This window comes from Rhinoraja longicauda, chromosome 12, assembly GCF_053455715.1.
Source record: "Rhinoraja longicauda isolate Sanriku21f chromosome 12, sRhiLon1.1, whole genome shotgun sequence".
Classification (NCBI taxonomy): domain Eukaryota; kingdom Metazoa; phylum Chordata; class Chondrichthyes; order Rajiformes; family Arhynchobatidae; genus Rhinoraja; species Rhinoraja longicauda.
Window position 1 is genome coordinate 10,306,524 of NC_135964.1, and position 22,633 is coordinate 10,329,156.

Genomic DNA, 22,633 nt, shown 5'->3' on the forward strand with positions numbered 1-22,633 from the left:
TGATTGTCTCTCTATATTTTTTATTTCAGATTTGATGCTGTGGTAATACCTAGCCAATCCTTAGTCCTGCTTCACCTTTGAACTGTCCGTAGTTTACCAACTCAATGATTATGCTGCTCTTACGTCTCAGGAACTGATGTTCACGCACAAGAGAGGGCAGGGGGGGGTGGGGTGTCAGGGCAGGAGGAGTGCGGGGAAAGAGAGGACTGGAACAATGGAGGAGAGAGGGCCGGAGGAAGGGTGGAGAGGGCCACAAGATGTAAAGAGAGGGCCAGTGATGTTGGGGGGAATAAAGGTTCACTGTTCAAAGAAGGGGTGTCTGAATTCCTAGACCATTGCCTGTACAACATTCTGCAATATAATTTCTCTTTTAGATCAGAGTTAAGCAACTTTGATGATCCAGTACTAATGGAGCAGGATTTGTGGTTGGGTCTTGAATATCATAAAGCCGCTAACCAGATTGTGCAACAACCGGAGGTATGAAGTAAAATTGTTATTGATTACATTTCTATAATATAATCATTGAAACAACTAATGAGCCACATCCTGTGTTCTGCTTGGCTGAATACATTATATTTATTTCCTTTTTGAACAAACTACTGTGGAGTAGGCATCATGAGGTAGAACTCAGTCATGATGCTTCAGAAATTCAGGCGCAATTTCAGAAATGGAGCACAGTGTGCAAAACCACTAAATCACACATTTATTATATAAAATTATGAATTCATTTTTACCCCACTGTCTTGAAACACTAATTAAAAATAGAGAAAGCTCTTCAGGATAATGAAAACACAGGAGTAAGTGCATCACAGAGAATGGTGCTGATTGTTGTTTTGTGCTGCTTCAGATGATTTTTTTGAAAGTTACAGAAGATGAATTATATTGGGGGTCGATGACTCTGGTAGGGAAGAGTAAGAACAGCCAGGATCACTGCTAGTAACTGTTGTCTGCTGATTCCAGATCAAAAGATCACTGTGTTTATTTAAACTGAAATGGAAATTGACATCGCCCCACGGTGAAATAGTCAGCACTTTGAGTCATCGAGTGATATAGTGTGGAAACAGGCCCTTCGGCCCAACTTGTCCACACCGGCCAACATTGTCCCAGCCACACTAGTCCCACTTGCCTGCGCTTGGTCCATATCCCTCCAACCTGTCCTATCCATGTACCTGTCTAACTGTTTCTTAAAAGATGGGATAGTTAGTCCCAGCCTCAACTACCTCCTCTGGCAGCTTGTTCCATACACCCACCACCCTTTGTGTGAAAAAGTTACCCCTCAAAACCCTATCAAATCTTTTCCCCCTCACCTTGAACCTACAGTATGTCCTCTGGTCCTCGATTCCCCTACTCTGGGCAAGAGACTCTGTTCATCTACCCGATCTATTCCTCTCATGATTTTGTGCACCACTATAAGATCACCCCTCATCCTCCTGCACTCCATGGAATAGAGACCCAGCCTACTCAACCTCTTCCAAAAGCTCACACCCGCTAGTCCTGGCAACATCCTCGTAAATCTTTCCTCAACCCTTTCAAGCTTGACAATATCTTTCCTATAACATGGTTCCCAGAACTGAACACAATATTCTAGATGCGGTCTCACCAATGTCTTATACACTGCAACATGACCTCCCAACTTTTATACTCAGTACTCTGACTGATGAAGGCCAAAGTGCCAAAAGCCTTTTTGACCACCTTATCTACCTGCGACTCAACATTCGAGGTCCTGCAACCTTCAAGGTCCTGCGACTCGACCTTCAAGGACCATGCACCTGTACTCCTAGATCCTTCTGCTCTAGCCCATGGGGTGAAATTTAGTTTTGGGAGTGCAAGATAAATGATATCACATCATTAAAGTGCAAAATAAATGGTATCACATCAACCACCAGCATGATCTTGCATAATCCATCAATAGTCAATAGTCAATAGTCGTTTATTTGTTACATACACATAAATGTGTAGTAAAATGAAACATTACCCGCAGTTGAACAATAAGACCAATAAGATTAATCAATAAAAATGCAATAACACATACAATCACAACTAACACCAAACAAAAAGAAACATCCATCACAGTGAGTCTCCTCCAGTCCCTCCTCACTGTGATGGAAGGCTCCATTGACCGCAGTTGAACTTAATTTTCTATTGGAGGCAAGCAATGCCTATGCCCTCCTTTCACTGAAACTGAATTTATACACATACATGTAAAAACAACTGCACTGACCAATTACTGGCAGAATGTGTGTATTTATTTTGATGCTTCAGCTTCGGAACTGTCTTCAGAAGAGATGGGGAATAAAATAAGAGAAATTATGAAGGAAGAAACCAAAGGAAGACATTACCTTGTCCATGTTCACTTACAGGATGTGCCTGGGTGTCATTAATAACAATTAAGTCGATTCCATTTCTAATTATGGGTTTCTCCCTGCTACTCAAGTTTCCTGATATAACCCAGATGTTTGGGTCCAGGGTGTCAGAGTGTAATACGATGATGCCTTCATTTTGTTAATTTGCTAATGATTTGCTTTGTTCCTGATGACAGTAGTAGCACAAGGGACACGTTTTTAGTTTCCATTTGCACAACATGTCCACACCTGTCATGATATGTTTGCATGTAGTTCAGACATGCACATGACCTGTAGAACATAAAGGCAAAGAACCTAAAGTTCATCGGGTGTTTCACTTGCAGGAAGTTGTGTCCAGCTACAATGAATGCTGTGGAATGGCAGCGGATAGAGTTAGGACATTTTATTTTCTTGATTGAACAGATTTTGCAGAGGATGGCAGCAACAGAGCAGAATGATGGGTGTAACTCAGCAGGTCAGGCAGCATCTCTGGAGAGAAGGGATGGGTGACGTTTCGGCTCGAGACCCTTCTTCAGACTGATGTCAGGAGGGGCGGGACAAAGAAAGGATATAGGTGGAGACAGGAAAACAGTGGGAGAACTGGGAAGGGGGAGGGGAAGAGAGGGACAGAGGAACTATCTAAAGTTAGAGAAGTCAATGTTCATACCGCTGGGCTGTAAGCTGCCCAAGCGAAATATGAGGTGCTGTTCCTTCAATTTGCGGTGGGCCTCACTATGACACTGGAGGAGGCCCATGACAGAAAGGTCAGACTGGAAGTGGGAGGGGGAGTTGAAGTGCTCAGCCACTGGGAGATCAGGTTGGTTAAGGCGGACTGAGTGAAGGTGTTAAGCGAAACGATCGCCGAGCCTGCGTTTGGTCTCGCCGATGTAGAGAAGTTGACATCTGGAACAGTGGATATAATAGATGAGGTTGGAGGAGGTGCAGGTGAACCTCTGCCTCACCTGGAAAGACTGTTTGGGTCCTTGGATGGAGTTGAGGGGGGGGAGGTAAAGGGACAGGTGTTGCATCCCCTGCGGTTGCAGGGGAAAGTGCCTGGGGAAGGGGTGGTTTGGGTAGGAAGGGACGAATGTACCAGGGTGTTACAATGGTCTCTGCGGAAAGCAGAAATGGGTGAGCAATGGTTGCCAACACAAGCAGCTTGGTTGTCGAAGTGGATTAGATCCAGGCATTGTGATGTGTAGTTGTACGTGGTGACACGTACATGGCTCTGATCAATGGACGATGTTCAGTAACTGAGTATAAAAGGGTCAGTGTGATAACTCTGATGTAGGTGCTTCTGAGCTGATGTGTGCCCACTTCAACCCGTTCCTCACTTCAAGAAAAACACAAATATCTGTGACCAACAGTAGTTCTCTCCTGAAATTCAAACTTTATTAAACCCAAAGGTTCTTTGAATTTTAATCTGTTCATTTTGTAATTTTGATCCTAAGAGTATTGAGGAAGATCCTTGCGTCATTTGCCATGAAGAGTTAGTTCCCTTAGAAGATTGTTATAAACTGGAATGCAAGCATATTTTCCACAAAAAGGTGGGTGTACATTTAATTGTTGCACAACTGCTGTTAGGTTGTTCAGCATCAATATTTATGTTGTTAATAACTTGAAATGTAATAATGCTTAAAGTATCAGTCATACTTAAAATGTCAATAACAGACAATTAAGGATAATAGTATCCTCGAGCATGTAGCAGTGATGTTATTACATGATGTACATTGTTCTGCCTCATCTCTTATCACAGAGAATATAATTGGAAATTACCACTTGCTACTCAGATAACAATTCAGCCTCTTGGACAATTATTCAGTCTATCATTAAAGCAGGGAAATTTGACTTTTTTTAGCTGTCTATTTGAAGGCGTATGTTTTTACAAATTGATACTGTTTCTGCTTCAGGTGAGATCCTTAAATTAACCTAAATTATTCAGTCAGCAAGAGGGCATGTATTTTTCCTATGCACTTGAAGTAATTTGATATTTATTGCATAATTACACCTTTCATTGGTGACTTGTTGAGGATATTAGCTCAAATATGAAAATCCTTCTCTGCGACAGACCAGATCTATGTGGATCTATGTTAATCTATCCTAGATTAAAACACTGCACTCTAAGATAAAATGAAAGATAATGGCATTCTTTTTGTGCTTTGTTCCTGATTTGGTTTAAAGATAATTAGAAGTACTTTCAGGCTGCAAATTTCCCAAAAGGAGCAGCATTTAAACTTTAATTAGCTATGTATTGTGCTTAGAGTAACAATATTTACTGAAATATTGTGGCTTTAAAAGTATAGCCCGAATTTCAGGCCAGACCAGATTTTTTTATTGTTACCCTTGGTGGAAAAGGCATCCTCATACCCCTGCCCCTGGAGTTAGACACATGTTAATTGTAATTTTAATTGTAATTAATTTATTAGCCAAGTATGTAAACATACAAGGAATTTGATTTGCCAACAGTCATACAAAAAAGCACCAAGATACATAACCTCATAAAGATTAAACATAAACAGCCACCACAATTGCGTGTGAGACTCCCCAGGGCACACAGCATGAGTGGAGATGCACAGCCATCAGTTCACCGTGGTGTGACCAAGGGTTTATCGACTGCTTTCACTCTCTCTGCAGTCTCTGTCCGCCTGAACAGTCAGAAAGCCGTCCACACTCGCACTAGACTCCAGGATGTTCTCATGGCGCGATGTTCCCGCAAAACACCGAGACCAATGCACTCCGAGTCCTCACCTGTGCAGGCAGCACGTCCATCTTGTTTTTTTGGCGACCTCACATTCCCCACTGTGATGGAAGGCAAATAACATACCTTCTTTCCTCCTTTTCTGCCATGGTTAGGGACAATCGAAATTTCCACATCGGGGCAATCAAAGCTCCCGTGATCGGAATGGTCGAAGCTTCTGCGGTTGGAGCTCCCGCAGTCGATCTCTAACAAAGGGACTGCCAGCTCCACGATGTTAAAGCCCCAGTGCAGACGGAGATACGATGAAAAAGTTGCATCCCCGTCGAGGAAAGAGATTTTAAAAGGTTCCCCCAACCCCTCCACCCTCACCCCCGGTCCTCATATAATACAAAAACTGAAGATAAACTAAAAACATTCAAGTAAACACAGACCAAAACAGCAAAATAAGAAAAAGACGAGACAGGCTGTTGGCACGGCTGCCATGTACGGCGCCTGTTGAAGGAATAGTGATATGCAGGCACCCCCCGAATTATGTAATAGGTGACTTGCATAGACTCGTACTTACGTAAACATTCTTCAAGCCCACTGATGCCCATATGGTCTCCGCGTTGTAGCTCTCCAGTGGTCTCCACGTCAAATAGTTCACTCATGCGCAGTGGCACATCTGTTTTCGATTTGCATAACATACAACTAATGCAAGGACGTAATCCTTACGTAAGTCGTGGAGCGTCTGCATAACCAGTGATGCTGGCGTTTGACTTGGAGGCGATCCCCAAAAATGCAGTGATGTTCCAACACTCTAATGACTTGCCCTACCTAGTTATCACACCTGCTAAATAACAATCTATCAGATTAAAAAATAAACTGCAGGTCGAGCAGCATTTGTGGAGGCAAAGTTGATGTTTCAGGTTGAGACCCTTGATTAGGACATCAAGATCTATCAGGTGTAGTTGAAATACATTTTATGAAGTAAATGCCGCTGTGATGGTGATGGAGGAAATAAATGTTTGGATAATTAATGGGGTATCAATCACTTGGGTTGTTTTGTTGTGGGATGGTGCCAAACTTCAAGAGTGCTGCTAGGGCAACACTCATCCAAGTCAAGTGGAAAGTATTCTCAATTTCTTACTTGTGTCTTATATTTGTGGGTAAGATTTTGGGGTGTCAGGAGTAAGTCATTTGCCAAAGAGTACCAAGTCAGTGACCTACTGTTTTAGCTGCTGTAACTATGGGTGATCCAGTTGAGATTCAGGTCAGCGATAAATAACTCCACGATATTGCAAGTGGGGTACTGAGAAATGTTAAGGATAGGTAATTCAATTCTCTCTTGAAGATAGTCGTTGCCTGGCACTTTGTGGGTGAACGTTACCTGCCTGACTCTTGTCTGGGCTTTGCTTCATGCAGGGACTGACCACTTTATTTATGAGGAGCTTTGCATGGAATTGAACACTTGATGTTTGCTGACGATTGCCCAATTTCTAATCTAAATGATGGTAGAAGTAAATAGTCTAAAATATTATAAATACACATTTTAGCTTTTATATGCTTTTGAATTGGAACACAATTTTTTATGGTTTTTAAGACAAAATAATACTTGCTTTATGCACACAGTTAAAACTCCTGTGTACATGTTAAATAATTGAACATTATTACACTGTAAAATTTTGAGGTGAGCATACGGAAAATAAAACAGGAGATGAGGCAGGAATTATTCCTATCATATGCGGTAAAATATTTTGAAGAACAGACTGTCTTCGCTAATTTGTTATCAATACTATATAAAAGGTTTGGGCATTATAAATCTTAGGACTTAAGATTGATGTTGTATCATACCACTGAAGATTGTCAACTGGATTTCCTTGCATAATATAACTTAGCCACAAAGCAGAGTAGCCAAAGAACGTGCTCTATTATAACTTGCTTAGTGCCAATATAAGTACATTGGCAGACACCAAAGTGTTTTTTTTAAATTTGTTAAAATAATGTTACATATCTTTCAGAAATGTGACTATAATATAGATATTTCTATATTGCCTGCAAGCATTATGTAACAGTAACAGAAACCTTTTTTTTCCTTGTAGTGTATTGATTACTGGCTGAAGGAACAAAGCACATGTCCAATTTGCAGGATTCTTGTATTAAAGCCAGAGGACTACCCCCAGCTGCCCAAAAAATAAGGTTATCTTAATTAACAATATGCAAACAAAAATAGCTGTTGGGTTATTAAAATGACTGTGTTTAATTTGTACAAACAGAATAAACTTGTTCTTTCAAATTTGCTATTACAAACCTTGATTGTGCTATTTTGAAGATCTCTGTTCACTGTTGAACCTTGGATTTTTGTCAATTTAATTTAGAGATGCAGCGGGGAAAGAGGCCCTTCGGCCCACTGAGTCCACACCAACCAGCAATCCCTGCTCAATAACACTATCTTACACACTAGGGACAATTTACATTAATACCAAACCAATTAACCTACAAACCTATACGTCTTTGGAGTGTGGGAAGAAACTGAAGATCTCGGAGAAAACCCACACGGTCACGGGGAGAACATACAAACTCCGTACAGACAGCACCAGTAGTCAGGAACGAACCCGGGTCCCTGGCGCTGTAAGGCAGCAACTCTACCGCTACGCCACCGTGCCGCCCTGTCTGGTGTGCATTTATCTTGTAATTGCTCTAGAAGTCATTTTTATTTAATTTCTCATAGCTGGTGGGTGTGTTTTGGAATCAGGAGTGCATTGCTCCGTAGATGAACTTAGAAATTGTAGAAAATAAAGAAACGTGTTACTTTTCAGAAAATTAAGTATTCTTTATTTTTAGTTTTAAAGTACACAACAAAGTATTCTGACTCAGACTTAAATGCAGAAACTATTTTTTTTTTTTTCATTTTCTTTGTATCTAGGGGTTTAAACGTAAAATCCATTGAACTTGCCAAGCTCACTTGACTCCACAGAAGCAGTTAGTTGCTGTGAAGGAATCTGAATTGAAGGCAGAACTGTGTTTGTTTCTTTGGAGAGTACAAAAGAGAAACCTAAAATTGACACATGCCTACAAGATAATGTCCAAGGAAAATTTACTCAAAACAATTGAGGGAAACCTGACGTGGTTAGAAGTATAATGTAGAAGTTAAGAAGGTTCCTGCTATGTTGATGGAATATATTATTTTAATTGCATTTAACCCCTGCTGTATATTTTGGAGAGTGGATATATGAGAGAATTACAATAATTATATGTTTCCCTAATTATTCATTAAACAGTGTAGCCTCTGAAGAATCTACCCTATCATGGCAAATCCTGCACTATCACTCTTCTAATATTCATTGTTGAAATATTCACCATCTCTAATAAAGATTTATTTATATACCATTCAATCTATTTATTTATTCAACAAGAATGCAATGATTCAGTTACTTTCAAAACTAATTGTATTTATTCAGTACTTTTTCAAACTGAAATGTCAAAATCTTTAAAACACAATAAATAACGTTTAAAGTGTTATTAGTAAAGTTCTATAAACAGTATTCAGATAAATGGCCCGTTCCATTTTGTGTTGTTGGTTGAAGGGAAATTGTTGGGTAGCACATTCTTTATTGTTACAAAACTTACAATAGTGCAGAATTAATGACTCGCAGCAAATTATTTCCTCAATGAGAGAAAACTAAAGTGTAATTTTTCCCTTATGGCAGTACCTCCAGAACCCGTAGCATCTGCTGTCAAGAATGAAAGGGCAACAATTGCGGAGTAGACTCGATGGGCTGAATGGTCTAATTCTGCTCCTTTGTCTTATGGTTGTATGGGGACACCACCTTCAAATTCTAGACTGTCCTATCTTGGAAATATATTGTAATAAAAATGAACTGCAGATGCTGATTTACACTGATCAGTCTAAAGAAGGGTCCTGACCCGAAATGTCACCTATCCATTTTCTCCAGAGATGTTGCCTGACCCGCTGAGTTACCCCAGCATTTTGTGTCTATCTTTGGAAATAGATTGCTTTGGCATAAATGCTGGGACTGCCAACCCAACACTACTGTGGAAAGACCTTCATCAGAAGCATGTGTAGGAAGGAACTGCAGATGCAGGTTTAAACCGAAGATAGACACAAAATGTTGGAGTAACTCATCTTGTCAGGCAACATCTCCAGAGAGAAGGAATGGGTGATGTTTCGGGTCAAGACCTTCTTCAGACTGAAAGTTATGGGAAAGGAAAACAGATATAAATGATGTAGGGATATAGAACAGTGAATAAAAGATATGCAAAATAGTAAGGATGATAAAGGAAACAGACCATTGTTAGCTGTATACTGGATCAAAATGAGAAGCTGGTGCGACTTGGGGGGAGGGAGGAGGGAAAGGGGGTGGATTAAGAGGGAATGTTGGGGTTACTTGAAGTTAGAGAAATGAATATTCATACCCCTGGGCTGTAAGCTGCCCAAGCGAAATATGAGTTGCCATTCCTCCAATTTGCGTTTAGCCTCACTGACAATGGAGGAGACCAAGGACAGAAAGGTCAGTGTGAGAATGGGAAGGAGAATTAGTGTAGCAAACTGGGAGATCAGGTAGGGTCCAAGTGGACTGAGTAAAGGTGTTCAGCGAAACGATCGGCCAGTCTACATTTGGTTTCGCCGATGTATAAGAGTCAACATCTTATACAACGGATCAGTAGATGAGGTTTGAGGAGGTGCAAGTGAATTTCTGTCTAACCTGAAAGGACTATCCGGGTCCCTGGATCTTCCTCCCCTTCCTTCAGTAACTTCACCACCAATTTCCATCCTGCACTCAAATCCATTTGGACCTTCTCGCAACACCTCCCTCCCCTTTTTTGATCTTACAGTCTCTGTCACAGGAGATGTCTATTACAAACCCACTGACTCCCACAACTATCTTGACTACACTTCTTCCCACCCTGCTTCCGGCAAAGACTATCCTCTACTCTCAATTCCTCCATCTACGCCACATCTGCGCCCAAGAAGAGATGTTCCATACCAGGACACCCGAGATGTCCTCATTCTTTAGGGAACGGGGGTTCCCCTCTCCCATCATAAATGAGGCCCTCACATGTGTCTCCTCAGTACCCCGCAGCTCCGTCCTTACTCCCCCCCTTACCGTTCACCCCATCAGCCGTTGCATACAACACATAATCCTCCAACATTTTCACCACCTCCAACGGAATACCACCACTAGTTACAATGTTACACCTTCTCATCTCCACCCCTTTCTGCCTTCTGCAGAGATCGTCCCCTTCAGAACTCCCTAGTTTACTCATCCCTTCCCACCCAAACCACCCCCTCCCCAGCTCAACCCACCTGATCTCCCGGTTGCTAAACACTTTAATTCTCCTTCCCATTCCCACACTAACTTTTCTGTCCTAGATATCCTCCATTGTTAGTGAGGCTAAACACAAACTGGAGGGACAGCATCTCATATTTCGCTTGGGCAGGTGACAGCCCAGTGGTATAATAATTGATTTCTCTAACTTCAAATATTCCCAGCATTCCCTCTCACTCCATCCTTCCCCCACACAAGTCGCACTAGCTTCTCGTTTTCACCCAGCAAATGGTTAACAATGGTCTGATTCCTTTATCATCGTTACTTTTTTGCATATCTTTCATTCATTGTTCTATATCTCTCGACATCATCGTCTGTATGTCTCGCTTTCCTTTCCCGTGACTTTCAATCTGGAGAAGGGTGTCGACCCGAAACATCACCCATTCCTTCTCCAGAGATGCTGCCTGTCCCACTGAGGTACTCCAGCTTTTTGTGTCTATCTTCATTAGAAGCGTTTCATAAGGTCAAGTAGGTGACTCACCACCACTTCTCAACCACAATGAAGGATGGATAATAAATGCTGGCTTTGCCACGTTCCAAACAAAATAATTTAAGAAACTGAATGAGTCTTATTAAAACATAGAAAAGACAGAAACGTGATTAGTTTTATCTGAATATTTAACAATTTTTCTCATTACAAACCGAGAAAGGATATTTGGGTTTGTATTGTTTCCAAATGAATAACATTTCTTGGGAATGTAGTTGCACAGATGCACATAATAAATAATACACAAATTAAAAAGGATCAGATAAAAGTTATTCCTAATGAACACTATCTTAAAAATTCTGCTCAAGTGAAAATGTAATTGAATAAAAATGTACTACAGAACATGAGTTCTTGCCTGAAGGTCTCACTCAGTCCATGTCTCACTGCTGGTTTATTCAAACTTCAGAACACATCTGAAGGGGGCAGCATAAGCACTGCATGGAAGAGCTGCTTCCAAGAGAATGCTGATCATCTGGAAATGAATGTAACATCCCTCATTGCATCAGCTTAACCTAGTCATAGAAGCAAGATTTATTTTATATTCTATCTGATAAAAATTATTTCAGTAGATTTCTTCTGTGTTTTACTAGATTTGAGCTTGATGTACATCTTTGTACAATTAGATCACATGTCAGTTTCCTATATTCTTTACAGAAGATGTATATATTCAGTTACATTATAAAGTATGACCTGTTAAGCACTATGCTTTAATGGTGAATTGAGAATAGTACAGTCTGACAGGGATTCCCCTGGGGTTGCTACCTGTCGTATTGAACCGTGAAGTCTGATTATTTTGAGTAGACTGTCTGGAAATTCCTCAAATGGAAACTGGACACTACAGAGTGTAAAGCTTTAGTCTTTTTTTCTGGGAGTTTGTCACCTTTGTTGGTGAGAGAATTAAGGATGACAATTCCAGAGGTTCTGGCATCAGTATTATAAATTCTTCTCAGATAAAAGCTTGGTTCCAGCAGTCTACAATATTTTAAATATGAACTTCCCTACTCAAAAAAAGTAAAGGGAATAAACAGATCATCTGAATGGTTACGGTGGGGACATCCACAAAGACAATAATCTGGAGTGAAATTAATTGGGAAAATATTGGTAAATATTAAATCCAACATTGATTACTTACAATGAGTAATTGACAATTCTGGTGAACTGACACTAAAACGATGCACCCTCATATAAGCAATCCAATTTTGGATCAGATTGCCGGCTTGGATACCAATGATTAACTTTTTGGAGCAGCCTTCAATATTGAACCTTATCAAAGGCCTTCCTGGAGTCCATATAGACTACATCAACCACATTGCCCTCATCAATATATTTTGTAACAAAAGGCAACCCTGGAAGAACTCAGCAGGTCAGGCAGCATCTCTAGAGACAAAAAGTGCAAGTTGATGCCCTGCATTAGGATTGAGAGGAAAGGTGGGCAGCATTTCGATGTATGACGGAGAGATGGGAGAGAGGCCGGGGACGATGGGTGAAACTAGATAGGGTGGGGAGGGGTTGGGCGGAGGCTGATGATGACATGAATCCAAGTGGGAATGGGGGGGATGGGAAAGGTGAACAAAGGAAGAAGAAAACTATGAACAGTATAAATAGATTTGTTGTCAGCTGCTCCAAGTACACACTGAAGCCCACATTAAAAGCATGCAAATGAATATCAGGCCTGGCCCTCAAGCGCCAGCTGAAGTAAGCCAAAAAGCTACAGTTGTGTCAGATTTGCTACCATGAATTACACCATCCAATTCACAGGACAACAAAGGAGGGGCAGTACCTGAGAATGCCAAGAATGAATAAAGAAAAAAGAATTAGGTAACTCATCACTGGCACAACAATGTGACGGCCTAATCAGTCAGGACCATTCTTGCCAATAGAGCCATTATGACTGATCAATTTTCATTCATAACAAAGGAACTCTGACTCTGATATCTCTCTAATTAATCTACCCCTATATTCATTTTTGGATTAAAAACATGTAATCCTACAATCCCTCAAGACACAATGTTAAGGTTGTCATGTGAACATGCCTTCCCCAGCTATGAGTTGAGTAATGAAGTACTCTCCTGTTTCTGCCCAGGAGCTAGAACAAGACTGGAAACTCAGCCAGCTGCATAAACAGCTGCAAAAAGCATGAATGAATTATTGATTTTTAAAAAGCTAAACCCTGCAGTTCAGATTGGTTAAAATTATCCCAACAGGTCATTATCAATTAATCATATCCCCTAATAATTCTGTCCAATCAATATCAATCAGTTTTCAAATTCAAATATACAAAAAGAAAAGTCAACTATTTCACCTCCTCCACGCAGATAAAAAGTCAACTGAAAGTAAACGTCTCAATGATACAAATGTGTTCCAACACGACCAGCAATTCGGCAGCGGTGCTTTATGCAACCGTTGCCATAGTCATTTTTTTGCCTTATTTGCAAGTTGTCCAAGGTAACATAAGTGGTAATGAGAATAGTTTCCATACATTAACTTTGAATGCAGTTATGTGTCACTATTTATTCACAAAATGCTGGAGTAACTCAGCAGGTCTGGCAGCATCTCAGGAGAGAAGGAATGGGTGACATTTCGGGCCGAGACCCATCTTCAGACTGAAGAATGTGTCACTATCACTCGCAATAACTGCCCATTTCACCCGAGTGCCGTAAAACATGAACCAGAATTTTCCATAATTCAAGATGTATTGAATTCATAATTCGGTGCTGGCTCGAAGGGCCAAATGGCCTCCTCCTGCACCTATTTTCTATGTAGAAACAAGGAACAGCAGATGCCGGTTATCAGTCTGAAGAAGGATCCTGAACCAAAACATCAGTCTGAAGAAGGATCTCGACCCGAAACGTCACCCATTCCTTCTCTCCAGAGATGCTGCCTGTCCCGCTGAGTTACTCCAGTATTTTCAGTCTACCTTTGATTTAAAGCAGCATCTGCAGTTCTTTCCCACACATCCATTTTATCCAGGAATGCTGCCTGACCTGCTGAATTACCTCAGCGCACCCAGATGTCCTCTATATATTTTTCCATCCTCATTTAACACTGGGATGAGTGAAGACAAATCAATAGCTCCTGTTAAAAGCTCCAGATGGTTGCTTCCAATTCTACAACCCTCCTCATGTGCTCCCATGTTAAACCAGAAGATACAAGCTTGTTGCCCTGCTTTATCTATGTCATCATCCATCATGCATATGACTGGATGTGAGATTGGGTGTACTTGAGCAAAATTTGCTCATGATACAATGATAGTTGGGTTACCAAGCTGTGAGGACACAAGTAGCCTGAAGGGCGTACATTGGTGAAGGGAGTCAACAGTCAGTTAGCAAATGGAGTATAATGAGAGGAAATGTGTGGTTATCCTTATTGGAAGAAAGAATGATACAGAAATTATTATGTAAATGGTATGAGACTACTTGATGGCACTTTGGTGCTTCCTGAGCCACAGGCTAGTCCTGGAGGACTGGAGAGAATTCTTAGAGATAGGATTACCTCCCATTTGGAACGGAAAGGGCTGATTAGGCGTAGCCAGCACGGCTTTGTACACGGCAGGTTGTGTCTCACCAACACTTGAGTTTTTTGAGGAGGTGACAAAGGAGATTGATGAACCTAGGGTGGTGAATGTTGTATACATGGATTTTAGTAAGGCTTTTGATAAGGTCACATGGTAGGCTGGTCCAGAAGATAGGAGATTAGTGGGCAAAATTAGAGCACATGGTATTGGAGGTAGGGTACTGACATGGATAGAAAATTGGTTGATAGACAGAAAGCAAAGAGTGGGGATAAATGGTCCCTTTCAGAATGGCAGGCAGTAACTAGTGGGGTACCGCAAGGCTCGGTGCTGGGACCGCAGCTATTTACAATATACATTAATGACTTGGATGAAGGGATTAAAAGTACCATTAGCAAATTTGCAGATGATACAAAGCTGGGTGGTAGTGTGAACTGTGAAGAAGATGCTATGAGGTTGCAGGGTGACTTGGACAGGTTGTGTGAGTGGGCAGATGCATGGCAGATGCAGTTTAATGTGGATAAGTGTGAGGTTATCCACTTTGGTGGTAAGAATAGGAAGGCAGAGTATTATCTGAATGGTGTCAAGTTAGGAACAGGGGACGTACAACGAGATCTGAGTGTCCTAGTGCATCAGTCACTGAAAGGAAGCATGCAGGTGCAGCAGGCAGTGAAAAAAGCCAATGGAATGTTGGCCTTCATAACAAGAGGAGTTGAGTATAGGAGCAAAGAGGTCCTTCCGCAGTTGTACAGGGCCCTAGTGAGACCGCACCTGGAGTACTGTGTGCAGTTCTGGTCTCCAAATTTGAGGAAGGATACAGAAGATCAAGAGAGAGCTGGATAGATCTCTTAAGGATAGCGGAGTCAGGGGGTATGGGGAGAAGGCAGGAACGGGGTACTGATTGAGAATGATCAGCCATGATCACATTGAATGGCGGTGCTGGCTCGAAGGGCCGAATGGCCTCCTCCTGCACCTATTGTCTATTGTCTAAAATGTTCTGGATTCGCAATGACTTGGTCGTATGGATTCAGAACTGGCTAATTCATGGAAGTCAGAGTGTTCCAGTGGAAGGTAAATATTTGGCTGGAGGTGTATGACCAGTGGAGTTCTGCGGGGATCTGTGCTGGGACCTCTGCCATTGTGATGTATATAAATGACCTAAACTTTAATGTGGATGGGTTAGTGAGTAAGTTTGCTGACGACACCAAACTTTGAGGATTTTGCAGACATTGAAGGCTTTCAGAAGATAGATCAACTGCAGAAATGGGCGGAGAAATGGCAGATGGAGTTTAACCTGAATAAGTGCGAGGTGGTGCACTTTGTGAGGTTGAATATGAGGAGAGAGTATACAGTTAATGGCAAGACCATTAACTGCATTGTTGTGCAGAGCGATCTTAAGAATCCAAGTTGCGATGGCACCAGGCCGCCAGCTGTGTCACTACCCGTCTCTAGGCAGATTCCTCCCCATCCTGGATCAGTCCAATCAGGGTTGTGTCATCCGCAAACTTGAGGAGCTTGACAGAGGAGTCTGTGGAGGTGCAGTCATTGGTGTAGAGAGAGTAAAGGAGAGGGGAGAGTACGCAGCCTTGCGGAGCTCCTATGCTGAGGGTCTGCAGGTCCGAGATGTGCTTTCCCAGCCTCACGTGCTGCTTCCTGTCTGTCAGAAACTTGATGATCCACTGACAGAGTGGTTCAGGCACAGTCAACTGGGAGACTTTACTGAAGTCCACAAACAGAATCCTGGCATAGGTCCCCTTGAGGTCTAGGTGCTGAAGGATGAAGTGCAGACCTAGATTGACTGCGTCATCCGCCGATTTATTGGCCCTGTATGCAAACTGCAGAGGGTCCAGCAGGGGGTTTGTGATGTTTTTCAGCTGGGCCAGCTCGTCTTTCAATGGTCGTCATGACTACAGAGGTCAGTGCGACAGGCCTGTAGTCATTAAGACCAGTGATCCTTGGCTTTTTGGGTACAGGGACAATAGTGGAGACCTTGAAGCTGGCAGGGACAGTGCAGGTTTGCACTGTGACCCCTGGTTCTGGACTCCCGGCACGGTAGCGCAGCGGTAGAGTTGCTGCTTTACAGCGAATTCAGCGCCGGAGACTCAGGTTCGATCCTGACTACGGGTGCTGCACTGTAAGGAGTTTGTACGTTCTCCCCGTGACCTGCGTGGGTTTTCTCCGAGATCTTCGGTTTCCTCCCACACTCCAAAGGCGTACAGGTATGTAGGTTAATTGGCTGGGTAAATTTAAAAATTGTCCCTAGTGGGTGTAGGATAGTGTTAATGTATGGGGATCACTGGGCGGCACGGACTTGGTGGGCCGAAAAGGCCTGTTTCCGGCTGTATATATATGATATGATATGATATGATTGGGAACATTTTTCCTGCATCTAGCTAGTCCAGTCCTTTTATAATTTTATACGTTTCTATAAGATCCCCTCTCATCCTAAATTCCAGTGAATACAAGCCCAGTCTTGTCAATTTTTCCTCATATGACAGTCACACCATCCCGGGGATTAACCTCGTGAAACTACACTGCACTGCCTCAATAGCAAGGATGTCCTTCCTCAAATTAGGAGACCAAAACTACACAAAATACTCCAGATGAGGTCTCACCAGGACCCTGTACAACTGCAGAAGGACCTCTTTACTCCTATACTCAAATCCTTCATTATGAAGGCCAACGTGCCATTAGCTTTCTTCACTGCCTGCTGTACCTGCATGTTTACTTTCAGTGACTGGTGTACAAGGACACCCAGGTCTCATTGCTTTTTCCTAATCTGATATCATTGAGATAATAATCTGCCTCCTTGTTTTTGCCGCCAAAGTGCATAACCTCACATTTATCTACATTATACTGCATCTGCCATGCATCTGCCCACTCACTCAACCTGTCCAAGTCACCCTGCAACCTTCTAGCATCCTCTTCGCAGTTCACACTGCCACCCAACTTTTGTGTCATCTGCAAATTTGCTAGTGTTACTTTTAATTCCATCATCCAAATCATTAATATATATTGTAAATAGTTGCTGCCCCAGCACCGAGCCTTGCACCACTCCACTCGCCACTGCCTGCCATTCTGAAAAGGGCCCGTTTATTTCTACTCTTTGCTTCCTGTCTGCCAACCAATTCTCTATCCATGTCACTACCCTACCCCCAATACCATCTGCTCTTATTTTGCCCACTAATCTCCTGTGTGGGACCTTATCGAAGGCTTTCTGAAAGTCAAGATACATTACATCCACTGGCTCTCATTTATTCATTTTACTTGTCACCTCCTCAAAAAATTCCAGAAGATGCGGCACGGTAGTGCAGCGGTAGAGTTGCTGCTTTACAGCGAATGCAGCGCCGGAGACTCAGGTTCGATCCTGACTACGGGTGCTGCACTGTAAGGAGTTTGTACGTTCTCCCCGTGACCTGCGTGGGTTTTCTCCGAGATCTTCGGTTTCCTCCCACACTCCAAAGACGTACAGGTATGTAGGTTAATTGGCTGGGTAAATGTAAAAAAATTGTCCCTAGTGGGTGTAGGATAGTGTTAATGTACGGGGATCGCTGGGCGGCACGGACTTGGTGGGCCGAAAAGGCCTGTTTCCGGCTGTATATATATGATATGATATGATATGATATGAGTCCAGCAGGATTTCCCCATCATCAATCCATGCTGACTTGCATTAATCCTTTTACTGCTATCCCAATGTGCCGTTAATGCGTCTTTAATAATTGACACCAGCATCTTCCCCACCACCGATGTCAGGCTAATTGGTCTATAATTCCCCGTTTTCTCTCTCGCTCCTTTCTTGAAAAGTGGGATAACATTAGCTACCCTCCAATCCACAGGAACTGATCCTGAATCTATTGAACATTGGAAAATGATCACCAATGCGACCACGATTTCTAGAGCCACCTCCTTGAGTATCCTGGGATGCAGACCATCAAGCTCTGGGAATTTATCAGTCTTCAGTCCCATCAGTCACTGTACTGTTCTCATTATGTGGCGACACAATTTAACAGCCAGCCAAACTCCGTCCAATAAATGCATAAGAGTCAGGGATCATCTTAGTTGTGCCTTTTATTAAGATGCCGTTGTAGGTGCATTCATGAATCAAGAGTGAAACTGTAGAATAACACAACAAAATACATAAGCGATTCAATAGTGTTAGAACAAGTGTAATGACAAGGTAGCTATGGCTTGCTGCTACATGCTACATGAATTTTAAATAACCCAAAAATGTCTGAATTATTACTATAAATGTATATTAAATTACAATAATGCACTTTAAATACAATGTAGTTTTCAGAACGGCCTACTTTCTGTTTCAACCCATTTCGGCTCCACACCATCCAGGCACATGTAACATTTCAGCAATTACAGCATAAATCTTACAAAGTTGCCAAAAGCGTTCTCCTCACAAATATCACCAAATACAATTAGAATATAGGGTTACATAACACAGAAACTTACAGATTATGCTTTCACAAGCTTAAAGGAAAGGATGGCAGCAGATATACAATTTGCTTCTTGGACTGCCTGAGGAGAAAATGGCTGCTTTGAGGTCACGGTTTGAGGTCACAAAAGGTCACAAGAGACCCACTTCCTGATCAAACAAATCACCACTAGGGGCGCTAAAACAGTGCTAAAAGAACTCAAAAGCCTGGGGCAGAACAGTCACATACTATTTCTCGCCTAGTGCAAATTTCTTTCCATTCCTCTGTCTCCTTAGATCCTCTGTCCTCTAGTACATCTGGGAGATTGTGTCTTAGACAATAGACAATAGGTGCAGGAGAAGGCCATTCGGCCCTTTGAGCCAGCACCGCCATTCAATGTGATCATGGCTGATCATTCTCAATCCTTAGTGAAGACAGAACCAAAGTAACTGTTCAACTCTTCTGCCATTTCCTTGTTCCTCATAATAATTTCATCTGTTTCTGCCTTCAAGGGACCCACATTTGTCTTTACTAATCTTTTTCTCTTCAAATGCGTGAAGAGGCTTTTACTGTCCTTCTTTATATTCTTGACCAGCTTAAGCTCGTACTTCATCTTTTCAGCCTGTATTGCCCTTTTTGTTACCTTCTGTTGTCCTTTGCAAGTTCCCCAATCCTCTGGCTTCCTGCTACTCTTTGCACTGTTATACATCTTTTCTTTTAGTTTTATTCCATCCCAAACTTTCCTTGTCAGCCACGGTTGTCTCTTGCTCTCCTTAGAATCTTTCTTCCTCTGGAATGAAATGATTCTGCATCTTCTGGATTATGTCCAAAAATTCCTGCCATTGCTGTTCCACCATAATTCCTGCTAGGATCCCTTTCCAGTCTACCTTGGCCAGCTCCTCTCTCATGCCTTCATAGTCCCCTTTGTTCAACTGCAACACTGACACTTCTGATTTAACCTTCCTCTCAAATTGCAGATTAAAACTTATCATATTATGGTCACTACCTCCTAGCGGTTCGTATACCTTGAGTTTCCTTATTAAATCTGGTTCATTGGACAACACTAAATCCAGAATTGCCTTTTCTCTGGTAGGCCTCAGTACAACTTTAAGAATCCATCTCGGAGGCACTTTACAAACTCCCTTTCTTGGGGTCGAGAACCAACCTGATTTTCCCAGTCTACCTGCATATTGAAATCTCCTATAACCGCAGTGGCATTGCCATTGTTACATGTCAATTTTAACACCTGCTGCAACTTACACCCTATATCCAGGCTACTGTTAGGGAGCCTGTAGATAATTCCCATTAGTATCTTCTTACCTTTACAATTCCTCATTTCTATCCACAGCGACTCTACATCGTCAGTCCCTATGTTACCCCTCGCAAGGGACTGAATTTCATCCCTCACCAACAGAGCTACCCCACCTCCTCTGCCCACCTGCCTGTCCTTTCCATAGGACGTATAACCCTGAATATTCAGTTCCCAGTCCCGATCCTCCTGCAGCCACGTCTCTGTAATCCCCACAATGTCATATCTACCAATCTCTAACTGAGCCTCAAGCTGTAATACAAGAGATGCTTTCCACTGAATCCTGCTCAGTAAGACATGAAGAATTTTGTGTAAAATCTAAATGGCAAGGAGAGACAAGTGGGTAAGCAAATAAAATACACATTTGAAATAGTGTTACCCAAAACATTAAGAAACAGTCAAATATTATTGAGCGAGAAAATAATTGCTTTTGGATTCACTGCAATAAAATCTATTCCACCACAGGCGGTCTGGCAGTTTTTACACATATCTTTAGAAAATGATATCTGATAGCTATATTTTGTTCCAATCTGAGATAAGCCCTGCCAAATGTGTTTATTATTGCATGCAAAAGTAAACATGCCATCCAATCTTGCAAAGTAATATTTGTGGGTACCTTAGTCAGGAAAAATGAATCTGACTGTAAAACTCCATTCCAAGTTAAAGTTAATTTTTAGACCATTTGGATGCTGAATGACCAGCATGTGGCACTGAACATGAGCTTAAATGTCCTTGAATTGCCTCTAACCAGGACAGGACAATCGCAGAACAGCAATTATCTGAGTTTTCATCGTGCCAAATATTACAACAAAGACCACAGAACAGCACAGCGCTCAAACAGGCCCTTCAGCCCACAATGTCTGTGCAGAGTATGATGCCAAGATCAACTCCTATCTGCCTGTACATAATCCATATTCCTCCATTCCTTGCATATCCATGTGCCTATCCAAAACACTCTTCAATGCCACCAATGAATCTGCCACAAACACAGTCCCTGGCAGCACACTCCAGGCATTCACCACCCTCTATGGAAAAAACATGCCCCGCACATCTCCTTTAAACTTTCCCCTCTCACCGTAAAGCTATGCCCTCCGGTGTTTGATATTTCCATCCTGGGGAAACCGTTCTGACTGTCCAGCCGATATGCCTCTCATAATTGTATACACTTCTATCAGGTCTTCCTGCAACCCCCAGCATTGCAGAGAAACCAATCCAAGTCTGTCCAAACTATCCCTGTAGCTAATACCCCTAGTCTAGGCATCATTCTGGTAAACCTACTCTGCACACTTTCCAAAGCTCCCACATCCTTCCTGTAATCGGACGACCAGAACTGTATGCAATAAGCCAAATGCAGCCTAATCAAAAACCTATAAAGCTACATCATGACTTCCTGACTCCTATTCTCAATGCCCCGACCAATGAAGTCAAGCTTACCATATGCCCTCTTTACCAATCTATCTACTTGTGTTGCTACTTTCAGGTAGTTATGGACTTGGACCCCAAGATCCCTCTGAACATCAATGCTGTTCAGGGTCATGCCACCAATTATATCGTTTCCTCTTACATTTTTCGTCAAAGTGCAACACCACACACTTGATCCGATTAAACTCGGTCTGCCAGTTCTTAGCCCATTTTTGCAGCTAATCTATATCCCCATAGATACTTTGACAATCTTCCTCATAAATATTATGCAAGTAAAGTTTTAACAGAAATCGAGACCTAATCTTCATTTTCAGGCATTTACTGTCTTTTATTCTTTATAGATTACATCAAACATTTCTAGTACTCTGTACCATAAAATGCTTTCATTATTTCTTCTGTGATACAGTTATTGGTAAAATAATATTTTGAAACAAGTTCAGCTTTAACTACTTTGTTTTAAAGACATAAGACCCATAAAACTTGAGCAAATAATCTCAGAACATTTTCAATGTTGAAATTTTGCACAGTTCCAGCTTTCTTATTTCATCTGAGATAGTAAATTAAACCTCTGGCTGTCCTTTCTGATAAACTGATAAAATATAAGGATGGGATTTCTGATTTGGTCATTATCAATTAATACACTTATCTGGTCAATTATTTCATTGCTGTTTCTCAAATCTTGATTTGCACAAATTGGCTGTTGCATTTAAGTGACAACACTTAATAAGAGCTCCATTGGCTATAAAACACTTGTGTGTGCCTCAGAGATCAGTGCTGCTGGGCACATTGCTGCTTGTGGTTCATATTAATGATTTGGATGGGAATGTACAATACAGGATTAGTAAATTTGCAGATGACACCAAAGTGGGTGATATCATAGCGAAGATGGTTATCAAAAAACTGCAACACAATCTTGATCCATTGGGTAAGTGGGCTGAGGAACAGTTAACGGAATTTACTGCAGATGAGGTCAAGATGATGCATTTTGGGAAGTCAAATCAGAACAGGACCTTCACAGTGAATGGCAGAGACTTGAAGAGTGATATAGAGAAGAGGAGTCTAGGAATGCAGGTACACAGTTATTTAAAAGTGGCATCATAGGCAGATAGG

General features: G+C 41.9%; 1 protein-coding gene across 1 annotated transcript in view; it reads left to right on the forward strand.

Moving 5' to 3' along the window:
* LOC144598696 (E3 ubiquitin-protein ligase DZIP3-like) overlaps window positions 1-8,400 on the forward strand; it is a 74,686-nt gene extending 66,286 nt beyond the window's left edge. The window contains exons 23-26 of the mRNA XM_078408998.1: window positions 375-477; window positions 3,794-3,889; window positions 7,122-7,218; window positions 7,398-8,400. Coding sequence (XP_078265124.1) covers window positions 375-477; window positions 3,794-3,889; window positions 7,122-7,217 — 295 coding nt within the window. The 3' untranslated portion in view covers window position 7,218; window positions 7,398-8,400. The remainder of the gene's footprint in view (window positions 1-374; window positions 478-3,793; window positions 3,890-7,121; window positions 7,219-7,397) is intronic.
* Window positions 8,401-22,633: the final 14,233 nt, after the last annotated feature.